At 39.1% G+C, this 17688-nt stretch overlaps 1 protein-coding gene across 1 annotated transcript; it reads left to right on the plus strand.

The window, feature by feature from the left end:
* Window positions 1-3327: 3327 nt before the first annotated feature.
* Window positions 3328-4368, plus strand: TAS2R38 (taste 2 receptor member 38). Its single transcript, XM_040471612.1, is given in 2 exon segments — window positions 3328-3835; window positions 3837-4368. Coding segments are annotated over 2 exon segments (1005 nt in total). The 5' UTR covers window positions 3328-3362.
* Window positions 4369-17688: the final 13320 nt, after the last annotated feature.

A 17688-nucleotide genomic window follows, 5' to 3' on the forward strand; every position in this document is an offset into this window, starting at 1 on the left:
TAGAATAGAATAGAATAGAATAGAATAGAATAGAATAGAATAGAATAAAATAAAATAAAATAAAATAAAATGGAAGTGGCATTATGGTCTTCACAGGGTAACTGTGAGCTTATACTCATCCTGCTATAAAATAGTGAGTAGAGTCGACAATTTCAATTCTGTAGAATATGGGGCCACGTTTTGCAATATGAAATGCCTGGGCTGAGCTGGCACAGTAAGCAAGCCAGGACTCCCAGGCCTCACAGTGGTCTGTCACCCCCTCGTGGTGGGAGCTGTTAAATCATGAATAATATATATTCCTTGCTGTTGGATTCTGGATCTCAAGAAGGATTCTGGATCTCAAGCTGGTTTGAACTTCTGGGAAAATGGCAGTGATTGGAGGACTCTTCTGGTTTGTTGGCACCCATTTCTTTGTCCAATTATCTGGAGACATTGGAGATATGGAGACTCGTCCTCAGACTCCATAGTTCCTGAAAGTAGGTTATCATTTGACCAACATCTCCCCATCATCCTCCACCCCTGGCAACTACTAATCTACTCTCTGCTTCTATAAATTCAACTCTTTTTATAAGAGTGAGGTATATAAGTGAGATCAAGCAGTGTTTTTCTTGCTTTCACTTAACATAATTTTCTCCAGTTTCATCCATGTTGTTGCAAATGGTAGGATCCCCATTTTTAAGGCGGATAATACTCCATAATATGCATATGCCACAATTTCCTTATCCATCCGTCCACTGACAGACACTTAGGTTGTTTCCATATCTCAGCTATTGGCAACAATGATGCAATGGACATGGCAGCATAGATACCTCTTCAAGGTACCGACTTCATTTCCTCAGTGATACAGTCAGAAGAGCGATTGCTAGGCAGTATGGTGGTCCTATAACTAACATTTACTGATCAAACATCCTATGCCAAGCATGATGCCAAGCATGATGTATGTGTCACTTCAGGCAATCCTCTCAACCCTCTGAGGCAGGTGTTATTTTGATTGTCATCTCCGTTTCATATGAGATAAACACAGAAGATTCCATCACTTGCCAAGGTCACACAGAGGGTAAGTGGCAGAGCCAGTCCTCAACCTTAGGGAGGCTGGTTCCACAGGCGCCTGGTTCCACAGTTTCAGCACAGAGCACCCCTCCTCAAGGGTGCTTTATGCAACTGTGAGCCCACTCACAGGAGCAGTCTTCCCAGAGTGAGGCTGTGAAAAGTTAGCAAAAAGGGACAATGAGGCACGAGGCTGGGAGTACACAGTAGAGCAGAAGTGGAAAGGGTCCACCTCTTAGAGGAAATGTTACAATATGACAGGTTGCAAACCAACCATTCAACTTCTCCTTTCCTTTCCCCATCATCCACTCCACAACATGGGGGAGTGACTGGATGAGGCAAGAAGGACAATAATAAAAGAACTGGAAAAGTTATATTTGTAAGAGTGAAAAAGAAGCACCAGATCAGGCAGAAGTGTTATAAAACAACATCCAGTCTCTAAGTGATCAGTTCTCCAAATCTTCATTGAGTAACTAGCCTGAACTTTTACAGAGCTTGCAGAAGCAATCATAAAATCAGTTCATATAACTTTAGAGATCAAGGACAATTAGCGATGCCAGAAGACCCAAGCACACCAAATATGTGGAAACGTTTAAAAGGGGATTGGGGCGCCTGGGTGGCTCAGTCGGTTGGTTAAGCATCTGACTTCAGCCCAGGTCATGATCCTGCGCTTTGTGGGTTCAAGCCCCGCGTCAGGCTCTGTGCTGACAGCTCGGAGCCTGGAGCCTGCTTCGGATTCTGTGTCTCCCTCTCTCTCCGCCCCCTCCCCTGCTTGCACTCTGTCTCCATGTCTCCCCAAAATAAATAAACATTAAAAAAAATTTTTAAGGGGAGAAAGATACAATGTCAGAAATTACAGCCAAGTATGTTAGGTGTATGTTAGAATATAATGCCTGGGAATGTTAAAACTAGATTAACAATCCACAGGGATGTTAAAGACTAATAAATGCTTAATTTGTGGACACTTCATTCATTCAAAAAATATGTACTGGGTCCTTGCTACGTGTCTTCATGAAGCTTGTAGTTTTAGAGGGCAATAAATAACTGAGTATATGCAGGAATATAGAATAGGGTAACGATGATAACAAGCATTCAAGATGTGGCTAAGTAATGCCACTTCTAAGATGATCAAGGAAGTCCCTCTGATGAGGCGACTTTTGAGAAGAATCTGAGACACCTGAGTAAGTAGAAGAAAAGCAATTCAGGCAATGGAAAGTTCAAGTGTGCAGCGTGCATGGTGAGTGGGAGCGTGCATGGTGAGTTCACAGACCATGAAAGAGGCCCATATGGCTGGAGTGGAGCAAAAGGGGAAGCAAGTACCCCAAATAACATCTGAGAAGGGACAGAGGCCCTGATTAGATATCAAGGGTATACAGGTATACAGCAGGACCCATGGGACACTGTAAGGACTTTGCTTTTATGGTGAGGGATATCAGGGATCCTGAAAGGCCTGGACAGAGCAATGACATGATCTTATATTTATAACAGGATCACTATCGTTGCTTTGAGGAACACGGGGTAAAGGAGTGGGGACAAAGACAGTGCAAGCTGTTAAAAGGCTTCTGCAATAATCCAGGCCAGATCACCCCTGACCCTCTCCCTTCATGGCAGCTGCTGGCCTTGTTCATGGAAATGGTGCTGTTGCCAGCCCAGGGCTTAGAATGAGGATGATGCTTGAACGAAATCTTTGGCATTGGTAGCCACAACTCCTGTGCGGATGCCTGGGGAGGAACCGTGCATTCGTCCACATTAAAAACAGAGTCTATGGTAAGAGCCCTTCCTCCGAGATGATAGAAGAAGACATGCAAATGGAAAGAGGCACCATTTCAAACCTTAGTTCATCAAGAAGATATGATTTGCCTGCTGCCAGTCCCCTTCAAACCCATAAGCAAATCCTACTCCCTTCTCCTACCATGCAGGTCCAGATGGGCATGCAAAACTGGACTTGGGAAACCGAGACCCTGTCTTGTTTGCATCCCAGATGCTATGCTAGGGCCCTCTGGGAGGGCTGCTGTACAGACACACCCAGGTTTATTAAAAGCTTCTGCATCACCCAAGAGAAAGAACCATCCTCCTTCTACTCTTACAATGAGCTCTTGTGTGTATCCAAGAGATACACTAAAGCATAGAGATATTCTAAAGCAACAATATCCCTCTAAGTTTGCTGTCCGAATTTTTTGTGCACTCACTTGGGCATCGATCTAGGGCAAAAGCCTGATGCTTTGTGAAGGAGAAGTCCTGGCTTGTAATGTACACTGACCCTTCTCTGCTGGGGGGTATGTGAGACTTAGATTAACCAAGTAAGAAGAGACATCATGTTGGCTCTGACTCCTGTCATAACTGTGTCCTATGAAGTCAAGAGTGCATTTCTATTCCTTTCAATCCTGGAATTTACAGTGGGGGTCCTGGCCAATGCCTTCATTTTCCTGGTGAATTTTTGGGATGTGGTGAGGAAGCAACCACTGAGCAACTGTGATCTTATTCTTCTGAGTCTCAGCCTCACCCGGCTTTTCCTGCACGGGCTGCTGTTTCTGGATGCCATCCAGCTTACATACTTCCAGAGGATGAAAGATCCACTGAGCCTCAGCTACCAGACCATCATCATGCTCTGGATGATCACAAACCAAGTTGGGCTCTGGCTCACCACCTGCCTCAGTCTTCTCTACTGCTCCAAGATCGCCCGTTTCTCTCACACCCTCCTGCACTCTGTGGCAAGCTGGGTCTCCCGGAAGGTCCCCCAGATGCTCCTGGGTGCAATGTTTTTCTCTTGTATCTGCACCGCCATCTGTTTGGGGGGACTTTTTTAGTAGATCTGGCTTCACATTCACAACTATGCTATTCGTGAATAATACAGAATTCAATTTACAAATTGCAAAACTCAATTTCTATCACTCCTTCGTCTTCTGCACACTGGTGTCCATCCCGTCGTTGTTATCTTTTCTGGTTTCTTCTGGGGTGCTGAGTGTCTCCCTGGGGAGGCACATGAGGACAATGAGGGCCAAAACCAAAGACTCCCGCGACCCCAGCCTGGACGCCCATATCAAAGCCCTCAGATCTCTTGTCTCCTTTCTCTGCCTCTATGTGGTGTCATTCTGTGCTGCCCTCATTTCAGTGCCTTTACTGATGCTGTGGCACAACAAGATCGGGGTAATGATCTGTGTGGGGATCCTAGCAGCTTGTCCCTCGATACATGCAGCAATCCTGATCTCAGGCAATGCCAAGCTGAGGAGAGCTGTGGAGACCATTCTACTCTGGGTTCAGAACAGCCTAAAGATAGGGGCAGACCACAAGGCAGATGCCAGGACTCCAGACCTATGTTGAAAGCAGACACGAGACGAAACGAGCTCTTCATAAATATGCCTCTGATTGTTCAGAAAGGTATTCCAGTTTCTTCTGTAAACATAACTTTACATCAGTGAACTCACCCAGAGTGGAATAAAAGAATCAAAGCTCTAACCATGGCCTAGTCAAGAATGGCACAAGTTCCCCAAGTTTGTTTTGATAAAATGAGTGAAATTGAGAGGTGAGGTACTCACTGTAAATGCTTTGTACACTATAGTTCATTAGTGTTTGGTATGAACCAAACTATGAGAAATCACCTCTTCCCAAATAATATCTAAACCCCAAGATAGCATGGTTGGCTTTTGACATGACTGATAAACCTATTTCTTAAAGCAGGTGCTCACTTAATATTGGAAAATATTCACTACCGTGGCAATTACATAACCCTCTTGAAACTCCACAAGTTCGGAAGTTTGGAAACAGAAGATACGAAAAGACAGACGTGGAAGATCAATTGTCGTTGCTTCAGCTTCAAGAGGTACTACGCAAAACTCCTACATGAATCAGAGAACAGGGGTCTTTGTCTAAAAATACACTGCTGCAGAAATGCACACTCAACCTGCTTTATAGTGAGGGTGGGGAGGGGAAGAGAGGTAGATATTTGCTTGGTGGGTGCCCTGGACACCAGCCCTGGTGTATGCCTTCTGGCTCTTCTCTATTTGCCCTTGAACATAATGCTTTGCCTGGCACCAAGCATGAGCACCTGCCAAAACAGCCTGCCTAAAAAAGCCATGTTTGTGGACATTCAGAGTTCTCTGCCTGCATGGGAACCTAGCCAGGAAAGCTCCTCAAATCAGATCCTACAAGACTCAGGAGACAAAAAGATAAACAAGACAGATAAACCTTGACAGGCTTCAAAGGCATGGCAGGTCACCCACAGAGGCTTGTAGCTCTACTGGCTGTGGGTAACCCCGAGGAACTGCTTCCTCCTCTCCGGCACCTAATTCCTCCCCCTACTTACTCTCCCAAACTAACTAACCTTTTGTCACCTCCACTGGGCTAAACGGTTGATAACTTCATCTGGTCTCTTTTCTTTGGTTTCCCTCAAAAGCAGGGGTCCCACTCTTGGCTGCACATTAAAATTGCCTGAGTAGCTTTTTAAAATCTCAGCATTCAGGCCCCATACCAGGCCAATGCAATCAGCTCTCGAGAGGTAGAACCCAGGGATCACTTTAAAGCTCCCCACATGATTCCAGGGTGCAGCCAATGTTGAGAACCACTGTTCTCGATGCCCTTTTTCTTGAGCTGGATGATATCAGACCCTCTTGTGGACCTACATTGTGGGCCTTTTCATTCCAGTTTCCATACTTGAAGAAGTATAATCATACAATAGTAGAGGACATCCCTTCTTACTTTGCTTTCCTTCTTCGTGTTGAGGACTTCCCTCTCTTCACTGAATTACTGCCTATTTTGAAAAACATATGATTGTGTATTCACGGATCTCTTTCTGATTTTCTGGTTTCTATATTATGTTCCATTCACCTTTCTTGATTACTGTAGATCAATAGTAAAATTTAAAACAAGATATGGTGATTTTTCCAAATTTTCTTTTCTTTTTTTTATTTTATTTTTTTATTTTTTACAATTTACATCCAAATCAGTTAGCATATAGTGCAACAATGATTTCAGGAATAGATTCCTTAATGCCTCTCACTCATTTAGCCCATGCCCCCTCCACAACCCCTCCCATAACCCTCAGTTTGTTCTCCATATTTATGAGTCTTCTGTTTTCTCCCCCTCCCTGTTTTTATATTATTTTTGTTTCCCTTCCCTTATGTTCATCTGTTTTGTCCCTTAAAGTCCTCATATGAGTGAAGTCATATGATTTTTGTCTTTCTCTGACTGATTAATTTCACTTAGCATAATACCCTCCAGTTCCATCCATGGAGTTGCAACTGGCAAGATTTCATTCTTTTTGATTGCCGAGTAAGACTCCATTGTGTGTGTGTGTGTGTGTGTGTGTGTGTGTGTGTGTACACACACACACACGACATCTTTATCCATTCATCCATCAATGAACATTTGGGCTCTTTCCATACTTTGGCTATTGTTGATAGTGCTGCTATAAACATGGGGGTGCATGTGTCCCTTCAAAACAGCACACCTGTATCCCGTGGATAAATGCCTAGTGGTGCAATTGCTGGGTTGTAGGGTAGTTCTATTTTTAGTTTTTTGAGGAACCTCCATACTGTTTTCCAGAGTGGCTGCACCAGCTTGCATTCCCACCAGCAGTGCAAAAGAGATCCTCTTTCTCCGCATCCTTGCCAACATCTGTTGTTGCCTGAGTTGTTAATGTTAGCCATTATGACAGGTGTAAGGTGGTATCGCATTGTGGTTTTGATTTGTATTTCCCTGATGATGAGTGATGTTGAACATTTTTTCATGTGTCGGTTGGCCATCTGGATGTCTTCTTTAGAGAAGTGTCTATTCATGTCTTTTGCCCATTTCTTCACTGGACTATTTGTTTTTTGGGTGTTGAGTTTGATAAGTTCTTTACAAATTTTGGATACTAACCCTTTATCTGATATGTCATTTGCAAATATCTTCTCCCATTCTGTCAGTTGCTTTTAGTTTTGCTGATTTTTTCTTCGCTATGCAGAAGGTTTTTATTTTGATGAGGTCGCAGTAGTTCATTTTTGCTTTTGTTTCCCTTGCCTCCGGAGACGTGTTGAGTAAGAAGCTGCTGCAGGCAAAATCAAAGAGGCTTTTGCCTGCTTTCTCCTCTAGGATTTTGATGGCTTCCTGTCTTACATTTAGGTCTTTCATCCATTTTGAGTTTATTTTTGTGTATGGTATAAGGAAGTGGTCCAGGTTCATTCTTCTGCATGTCGCTGTCCAGTTTTCCCAGCACCACTTGCTGAAGAGACTGTCTTTATTCCATTGGATATTCTTTCCTGCTTTGTCAAAGATTAGTTGGCCATACGTTTGTGGGTCCATTTCTGGGTTCTCTATTCTGTTCCATTGATCTGTCTGTTCTTGTGCCAGTACCATACTGTCTTGTAGTATAGCTTGAAGTCTGGGATTGTGATGCCTCCTGCTTTGGTTTTCTTTTTCAAGATTGCTTTGGCTATTCGGGGACTTTTCTGGTTCCATACAAATTTTAGGATTATTTGTTCTAGCTCCGTGAAGAATGCTGGTGTTACTTTGATAGAGATTGCATTGAATATGTAGATTGCTTTGGGTAGTATCGACATTTTAACAATATTTGTTCTTCCTATCCAGGAGCATGGAATCTTTTTTCATTTTTTTGTGTCTTCTTCAATTTCGTTCATAAGCTTTCTATAGTTTTCAGTGCATAGATTTTTCACCTCTTTGGTTAGATTTATTCCTAGGTATTTTATGGTTTTTAGTGCAACTGTAAATGGGATCAATTCCTTGATTTCTCTTTCTGTTGCTTCATTGTTGGTGTATAGGAATGCAACTGATTTCTGTGCATTGACTTTATATCCTGCAACTTTGCTGAATTCATGAATCAATTCTACCAGTTTTTTGGTGGAATCTTTTAGGTTTTCCATAGAGTATCATGTCATCTGCGAAGAGTGAAAGTTTGACCTCCAAATTAGTAATCAAAAATTTGCCAAAAAACAAGAGTCCAGGGTCCGATGGCTTTCCAGGGGAATTCTACCAAACATTTAAAGAAGAGTAACACCTATTCTCTTGAAACTGTTCCAAAAAGTAGAAATGGAAGGAAAACTTCCAAACTCTTTCCATGAAGCCAGCATTACCTTGATTCCAATACCAGACAGACACCCCACTAAAAAGGAGAAATATAGACCAATTTCCCTGATGAACATGGATGCAAAACTCCTCAACAAGATATTACCCAACTGGATCCAACAATACATTAAAAAAATTATCCACCATGACCAAGCGGGATTTATACCTGGGATGCAGGGCTGGTTCAATATCTGCAAAACAATTAACGTGATTCATCACATCAATAAAAGAAAGGACAAGAACCATATGATCCTCTCAATAGATGCAGAGAAAGCATTTGACAAAATACAGCATCCTTTCTTGATAAAAACCCTCAAGAAAGTAGGGATTGAATGAGCATATCTCGAGATCATAAAAGCCATATATAAATGACCCAACACTAATATCATCCTCAATGGGGAAAAACTGAGAGCTTTCCCCCTAAGGTCAGGAACAAGACAGGGATGTCCACTCTCACCACTGTTATTCAACATAGTATGGGAAGTCTTAGCCTCTGCAATCAGACAACACGAAGAAATAAAAGGCATCCAAATCGGTCAGGAGGAGGTCTAACTTTCACTATTAATTTATTTGTAAAAATGAAAAAAAAAAAGCCTGTTGGAATTGTAATTGTGTTAAATCTAGATATCAATCTGGGGGGAGTGACTTCTTAAAAATACTGTCTGATAATCTATGAATATGATATATCTCTTCATTTAGTTAAGTCTTTAATTTCTCTCAGAAATATTTTATAGGTTTTAGTATAGAGGTCTTACATATCTGTTGATAAAATTATCCCTAAGTACTTAATATTTTATAATCTTATCATGTATGGAATTTTTAAAGTTTCCTTTTTCAATTATTTGCTGCTAGTATATAAAATATAATTGATTCTTGTATACTAAACATGTATCTTGAGACTTTCCTTAATTTATAGTTCGAGTAGTTGTAGATTCTTTCAAATTTTATATTTAAATAATCATGTCATTAGCAAATAGAGACAGTTTTACTTCTTCCTTCCCAATCTTTATGCCCTTCATTTATTACCTTATTCCACTGGCTGAGATCTTTAGTACAATATTGATTAGTAGTAACATGAGTATACATCCTTGCCTCATGACTGATCTTAAGGGGGAAACATCAGTATTTTTGTCATTAAGTACAATGTTAGCTATAGATCTCTTAAATTCTCATTTATCAGATTAAGAAAGACCATTTTTATTCCTAGTGTGTTGAGTTTTTATTATTAATGAGGGTTGAATTTATCAAAAGTTTTTTCTATATTTATTGAGATGATTGTATAATTTCTCTCCTCTACTTTGTTAAAACAAAGATTTACACTGAATAATTTTTAAATGTTAAATCAATCTTATATTCCTGGGATAAGCCTTCACTTAGTCATAACGTATTATATGTATTATTATTTTATGTGTTGTTCTATTTGACTTTCTAATATATTGTTAAGAATTTTTGCATCTATGTTCGTGAAGAATACTAACCTTTCTATATATTCTTAATATCTTTTCCAAGTTTGGTATTGGGGTTAATCTGACCTCATAACACAAGTGGGGAAATGTTTCCTCCATCTTAATTTTATTGAAGACTTTGTGTAAAATTGGTATTATTCTTTCCCTAAATATTTGGTAGCATTAATCAGAGAAATCATATGGGATTGAAATTTTCTGTTCAGGGAGGTTTTCCAAATTATTATAATTATAATTTACTTAATTTACATAGTATTACCAAGATTTTTTTATTTCTTACTGTGTCTATTTTAAGTTACATTTTTCAAATAATTTGTCTATTTTATAAGTTTTTAAATTTATTGCCATAAATGTGATTAATACCCCTTTATTATCATTTTAATGTCTGTAGCATTTGTTTTGAGATCCTCTCTTTCATTCTCAATTTTGGTAACTTTTGTTCTCTTTTGAATTCATCATTTTAGTTAGAGATTCATCAATTTATTGATAATATTTCCAAGAATAAACTTCTTGTTTCATTTTATTACCTCTACTTTTATTTTCTTCTACTCATTATTTCCTATTATTTACTATTTTCTTCCTCCTACTTTTGTAGGTTCAATTTCTCTGCCTGATTTAGCTTCTTAAGGCAGAAAATTGTATTACTGATTTTAAATCTTTTTTTTTCTGCTCTAACATAAACATTTAAGGCTTTAAGTTTTCTGCTCAATATGTTTTGCCATATCTCACAACTTTCAATATATTGTATTCTCTCCTATGTTTATTGATATAATTGACCTATAACATTTGTAACATTAAGGTGTACAATGTGATGATTTGATACACATATGTTGCAAAATATCTACCGCAATAAAATTTGTTAACACCTCCTTTGTCTCACATAATTACCATTTTGTTGTTTTCTCTGGTCATGGTACAAGTATTAAATCTTTACTCTCATAGAAACTTTCAAGTACAGAACACAATATTGTTAACTCTAGTCACCATGTTTCATGTTAGATCCCCAGAACCTATTCATCTTATAATTGAGAGTCTGTAGCCTTTGACCAATACCTTCCCTATTTCCCTTACCCCCAAGCCCTGGCAACCACCATTCTTCTCTGTTTCTAGAAGTCCAATGATTTTAGATCTTAAAAGTAAGTGAGATCATACAGTATTTGTCTTTGACTTATTGCACTTAGTATAATATCCTCAAGATCCATCCATATTGTCACAAATCACAAGGCTTCCTTCTTTTTTTTATGGCTGAGTAATATATATTACATTTTCTTTGTCCATTCTTCCACCAATAGATACTTAGGTGATTTCCATATCTTGGCCATTGTGAATAATGCTACAATAAACATGGAAGTGTAGGTATCTCTTCAATATCCTATTTTCATTTCTTTTAGATGCATACTCAAAAGTGGGACTGCTGGATCATACGGTAGTTGTGCTTTTAACATTTTGAGGATCCCCCACACTGTTTTCCACAGTGGCTGTACCAATTCATGTTGCCACCAACAGCGCAATGTTCCACCTCTTCACCAGCATTTGTCAGCTCTTGTCTTTTTTTTCTGTTTTATTTATTTATTTTGAGATAGAGACAGAACTAGTGGGGGAGGGGGAGAGAGAGAGAGAGAGAGAGAGAGAGAGAGAGAGAGAGAGAGAATCTCAAGCAAGCTCAGTACTGTTAGCATAGAGCCCAATGAGGAGCTCCAACTCATGAACTGGGAGATCATAACCTGAGCAGAAATCAAGAGTCAGACACTTAAGCTACTGAGCCACCTGGGCACCCCAGCTCTTTTTTTTTTAAGTTTCTTTATTTACTTTTGAGAGAGAGAGAGAGAGCACAAGCAAGGAGGGGCAGAGAGAGAGGAGGAGGAGACACAGATTCCAAAGCAGGCTCCAGGCTCAGAGCTGTCAGCACACAGCCCAACGCAGGGCTCTAACTCAGGAACTGTGAGATCATGACCTGAGCTGAAGTCAGATAATCAACCAAGGTACTCAGGCGCCCCTTGTCTTTTTGATAGTAGCTATTCTAACAGGTGTGACATGGCATTTCATTGTGGTTTTGATTTGCATTTCTGATAATTAGTGATGTTGAGAACCTCTGCCCATTGTTTTAATCAGGCTGTTTATTCTTTTGCTATTGAGTTGTACGAGATCCTTTTTTATATTTTGCATGTTGATCCCTTAACACATGTGTAGTGTACAAATATCTTCTCCAAGACTCAAAAGTTGAGGCTGTTCATGTGACTGGTTATGAAAAAACCTTAAATAGGGAAGTGATGTGATCACAGCAGCAATTTTATAAAGATTTGTCTAATATTGATTCAAAGAGTTGCAGGCAAAGGGTTTGAACCATTTGAACTTCAACTGCAATGAAAGATTTGGACTAGGATGTGGTAGTACAAATGGAGAATACAGAATAAATATGAGAACTTTTGAAAAAATCATCAACTAGCACCTTGATATGGTGGTTGATAGACAAGGAAGAATCAAGGTTTTCAGTGTGTGAGTGTGTTGTAATAGGATATAACTAACAAAAATAAAGAAGTTTAGAAAGTAAGTGGGGTTGAATTTGAGGAAAATGGTATATGTGGTGTGGAACTTACTGCAACTGGGTTGGTATCATGTTATTTAATTGGAAAACGCCAGCTTAGTTTTGGAAATGAACTGAAATTCAGATCAGAAAACAGAACCAATAGACTTGTCATCATCAAAAGGGAAGCTATTCTGAAAACTGTAAATCTTGAATTGGGTTATAAAGGTAGAGAAAAAAACATACTGTCAAGGTTGGAGGCCGTAAATTTATGGGAGGAGCAAGTGGATAAGACATAGTGAGGATACTTGGAATGGACTAGATTTTTGTTCATTGCCTTCCTGGCACTTTCTTTGCCTCCACCACCTGCTCCTCATGCTACAACTACGATGTGCACCAGGATCTTTGCTCCTGACCATATTTGAAGAGTGCATTTTGAAGAACCCAAGCCCATCACGGTCTACCTGTTGGACCTTTTAAACCTGATCCAAGAAAATTTTGTGAGACATGAAATCCAGCAACTTCTCATGGCTAGTTTCCTGCCATATTCCATTCCAAGCAGAAATGAGCACAAACAAGAGGTGGGTAATGGCAAAACCTGGTTTTACTTGATTCTTGATGTTTCCAAAGTCCAACTACATCCTTGCCCTGGTTAGGTTTAACTGTGAAATCCTTTATCATAGTCTATGAACCAAATACATACTACTTTTCGGGGTGCCTGGGTGGCTCAGTCGGTTGAGCGTCCGACTTCAGCTCAGGTCATGATCTCACAGTTCATGGGTTCGAGCCCCGCATCAGGCTCTGTGCTGACCGCTTGCTCAGAGCCTGGAGCCTGCTTCAGGTTCTGTGTCTCCTTCTCTCTCTGCCCCTCCCCCGCTCATGCTTTGTCTCACGCTGTTTCTCAAAAATAAATCAATGTAAAAAAAATAAAAAAAAAAACAAATACATACTATTTTTGTCTAAATGTGTTCGGATTGAAGTTCTCACACTTGCAACCCAAAGATCTATGATACGATGTGTGATGCACAATCTATAAATGGAACCAGTAAGTCCACGAACAGACACAGAAAGAAGGTATAACATTTCAGTTAGCTGTGGACCAGGAAGAAAAAAGCATTATTCTTAGAATGTCCTGTCTCAGACTCAGTGGGAAATCTAAATAACAGAGGATTAACTTCAGTAATCGAAAGAAAAAAAGATAAATAGTCACGGGGCCTCTTTCATAATACATTTTATTCTATTTTGTCTATTTTGTTCACAATGCGAAGTTAATTTAACATGTTTATGACTGAGCTTAAATAAACTTTATTTATTTATTTAATGGTGCCACTCACTGAAATATTGCCTGAGAAGCTATCATGCTTTCAAAAGGTATTGGGGCGAGAAGGAGATGTTGGTATAGGAGTCCACCCTAAGCTCTCTATACAAAGGAGGCCCTAAATATGCACAGCTCCTTTTGTAAGTACTTGGTGGAAGCGCCCCCAAATCTCTCACCCTAGATAATTTCTCCTCCTAATTATTCAGCAGTTTTTCTTTATATAGCTGAGGGGTATTCACGCCAAAAGCGGAGGTAGGGGAAACCGAAAAAGAGCTGGGACAGTGTGTGCACTTCCCTGTTTTGCTGAAGATTAGCATCTGCCAAGTGCAAACAAAATTAAGGTCTCCTGGCACCTTCCAGTTTGGCCAGCAAGGCAGTGGAAATCTTCATAAGTGAAAGCACACATACACGCAGGAAACGTAAGAAACCTAACCACCCATCTACGAACTAAGGATTTCCAGCATTCATCTCAAACGTTCCAGCCTTGGAATGATTAGCAGGCTCCCTGGGGGAGGTGACATTTGAGGGCCTCTGAGGCTTGTCTAAACACTAGATGGAACTGAGCAATTGTTTATACACACAATTTAGTTTGGCATAATGAACCTGGGATTTTCTACTGCACCATCTTTTTTCTTTCATTTTCTATTTGGATCTTCGAGCAATGACTGAAGAAATATCAGGTACGGATGCTTTCTCTAACCACTCTTTGCTTCGAGGATACAAACTCATAGAGAGTTACAATTTGTAGTGCAGTTAGGGAATATTCCAGAGTCACAATGCCTGACAGTTTCAAATCTCAGCTACAACAGCTGACTAAATTTGAAACGCCAAAATGTCTCTTAATAGACGCACGGATGAATAAGTTGTGATAAATGTATGCAATTGTATACGAAATTGGACACGGATCACTTCACAAACATACTGTCAAACGTAAAAAGCATGTTTTAGGAGAATTTGTACATTATCATACTATTTACATAGGTCTTAAATAACTTTAAAACACCACCACATATTATATAGAGTTAAATAAGTGCATAATAAAGTATGAAAAAATACGCAAGAATCACAAACATCAAATTCAGGAGAGTGGTTTCTGGTGGCAGAAGTGAAACAGAATGCTCTTTCTTGGTGAATGTACAAAAAGGACTTTCATTTAATGTTCTGATGTTTCATTTCTGGGGTTAGGAGATGGGCATTCATTATATTCTTCCTTATTCTTCTTTGTGCACACGAAACGTAACAAGATACATTTTTTTTTAAAGATTGCACCAAAGACTCAGCTTTGTTTTTGTTGGCATTACAAGCTATTCAAACATCTTGGACACTTCTTTGCCGGAACATTCATGTATAGATACACAAGTGTATAAATTAGCTTCACTCTTTCTACAAAAATTCTGATTTTGGAAAAATTTTTTTTAACACTAAATAATCTAGCCTAAAAAAATTTTTTTAACACTAAATAATCTAGCCTATTGCTATGCCAATAATTTTCAGAAGTGAAACAGATGATATGCAATAAATTTCTGAAGTTACAAAATAAAAGATTAATTTCAACATATGTTCTCTGACTTCAAAATTGTTCAGCTATCATTCTATTCATATCTTTAAAAATCTACTTGAAAACAACTATTTTCCATTATGAAGCAGAATCCAATTCAATATTGCGTCTGGTTAAAATCTCAATGCACAAGATTAAACTGAAATTGTAATCTGTAGAAGAAAAAGTATTAGGCCTCAAGTTCCGAATCAAAAACACTATAAAATTATGAAAACATAATCTAATAATTAAACATTTTGAATTTTCAATTTGTATTTTTTATTATTTAAGATATTATATCCAATATGATATATTTATGTTATAGGTTTGGTTTAGTACAAAACCTTTTTCTTCCGTGCCAAAGGTAAATATAGCTATTGTTTGGAATTATCATTTACATGTTAGTTTATATCAGCTGCAATTATAAAATATTATGGATTATTTCATTCTTCTCCAGCAAATTCTCAGCTATCTTCAATATTCTGAATATAACAGTATTTCTGGCTATAATGTATTTGTGAATGTTTAACTATTAGAAGTTATAATCTCTCATTCTCTCCACAGACAATCTTTCAGAAATGCATTGTAAAAGATTTTATGGCCGCTTTTTTTTTTTTACAAGAGCCGTCACCTAATTTATCTGCATTCAGAAATTAATCCTGTGGAAATTCTAGTTCTTTCTTTCAGTTCATTAAATTTTCATCATATATCTTTTCTATATAGCAATTGTTCTTTGATTTGTTTTGTAATGGTCTCTTACTTTTTTTTTTGGCAAAGCCGTACTTCAAATTTTCAGTACTTAATTTTCTTTTTAAGAAAATTTTACTTTTCACAAAGAAATGCATTCTCTCCCATTTTTCTAGAAGCATGTGGCCTCATACTGTTTTCCCTCTTTCAGTAGAGGCCTGACTCTTGCTCTACTCTAACAAAAAAAACCAACAAAACAAAAGAAACACTAAACAGCTTTGCAAGCAAGACAATGGCAATTGGATTCTCGCCACCGAGGTGGCGAGACTGGAGACAGACCCAGTCAGCAGACTCCTGCTCTAGCCTCCAGCCAACTGCCCTTTGTGGGATTGTGCTCTCAGCAGCGTAAGAACTTCTAGATACCGGGCTATCTGTTGAAAGCTCCAAAATTTCAAAATGTTGGCTCAAGTTTCTTAAAACATTGAACAAATCAAACACAATATAGCCACATGCTGAACGCGATCTGTGGACCACCTGTGTTACCAATTCACAACCTCTCTCTCATGTGGTGTGAAAGCGTTTTTTTCTGCTTGAGCACTTGCTCACAGGAGACTAAGAACCATGAGAGAAGCTCTTAAGAAGGTGCTATTCGGGTCGAATAACCCAGAATGTAATGGTGAATTATTCTATTCAGGTGTCATTTTTCTATTAAGGGTAACAAAACAAGAACATCGCTCCGAGAAAATTCTCCTGAAGGTTGCTGAGTTTCTAGACTAGAAAGAAGGGTAGACTCCTGCCTCCTATCAGGCTTCCCATCAGTTAGGATTGGACCCCAGGGACCACAGACAGGCTCTGGGCTCTCCCAGTGTGGAGTTCTACCAACCATATCCCATGAGCAAGTTTAAGTTAAACTCTGTCATGTATTTCACTTCTATTAGTTCCTGAGCATCCCCATCAAAACTCCAGATGTTGATTTATGATCTTCTGGGACTTAGAGTTTTTTTAAACAAAGATCCCAAACAAACCTAGTATGTTACTTCTTTCATAGATCTTTCTACCCAAAGCCCTCTAGACTGTTTTCTTTTTACTCTTTTTAAAAAATGTTTATTTATTTTTGAGAGAGAGACAGACAGACAGACAGACAGAGCACGAGTGGGAGAGGGGCAGAGAGAAAGGGAAACAGAATCCGAAGCAGGCTCCAGGCTTTGAGCTGTCAGCACAGAGCCCAACGCGGGGCTGAACTCACGAACCAGGAGATCACGACCTGAGCCAAAGTTGGACGCCCAACCGACTGAGCCACCGAAGTGCCCCTCATTTTACACTTTTTAAAAGAAATCCCCAGTTTTGCAGGTTTGGATCCCTTTTCATTGATTTTGTGTAACTTTCAGCTTTTTATTTTTTTTCTTACATTTCTTCCACAATTTATTTGATTATTGCTGCTCTTATATTTATTATTAAGTTTTTGTGTTCTCTCTTCTGCAAGGCACAGTGTATATAACAGTTCTGCTGGATCCAGCACCACATCCTCTTCCTCCTCTAATCACATTTGTTTCTTTTTTTCCCCCTCTCTCTATGAATTCTGAATTGACACTTTAGTACTATCTTCAAATATTCTCATTCTTTTTCTGCAGTATCTAATCTGCTATTTGGAACCCTTCACTCCACTAATTGCTTCAAACATCAGCCAATACATCTCAAAGCATTTATTCATCCATTTCACGATATTAGGGCACATTCTTTTTATAGGACCAGTCAGTGTTCTTTAAAATTTCAATGAAAACACAAGAGAGATGTTTTCCAGCATCTCCTGTGTCTCCTAAGGACTTTGTGGCACAGACAGATGTGCATGTCTTTCTTCACAAGGTTCACTTATTTTGAGTGACTGTATTCTCCTCTATGTTAAACTCTGAAGTGGGAGATGAGGACGTCCTCCCCACATTCAAGGTCGCAATGGGATGGGATCAATATCAAAAGGGTCAAATTTTATAGGGTCTGATGAAGAAACATGGAGAAAGTTATTTTTACCTCCTCAGTTCTGTTTTGCCCAACTAGA

This window comes from Herpailurus yagouaroundi, unplaced genomic scaffold (genome assembly GCF_014898765.1).
Source record: "Herpailurus yagouaroundi ecotype Mexico unplaced genomic scaffold, PumYag 100, whole genome shotgun sequence".
Classification (NCBI taxonomy): Eukaryota; Metazoa; Chordata; class Mammalia; order Carnivora; family Felidae; genus Herpailurus; species Herpailurus yagouaroundi.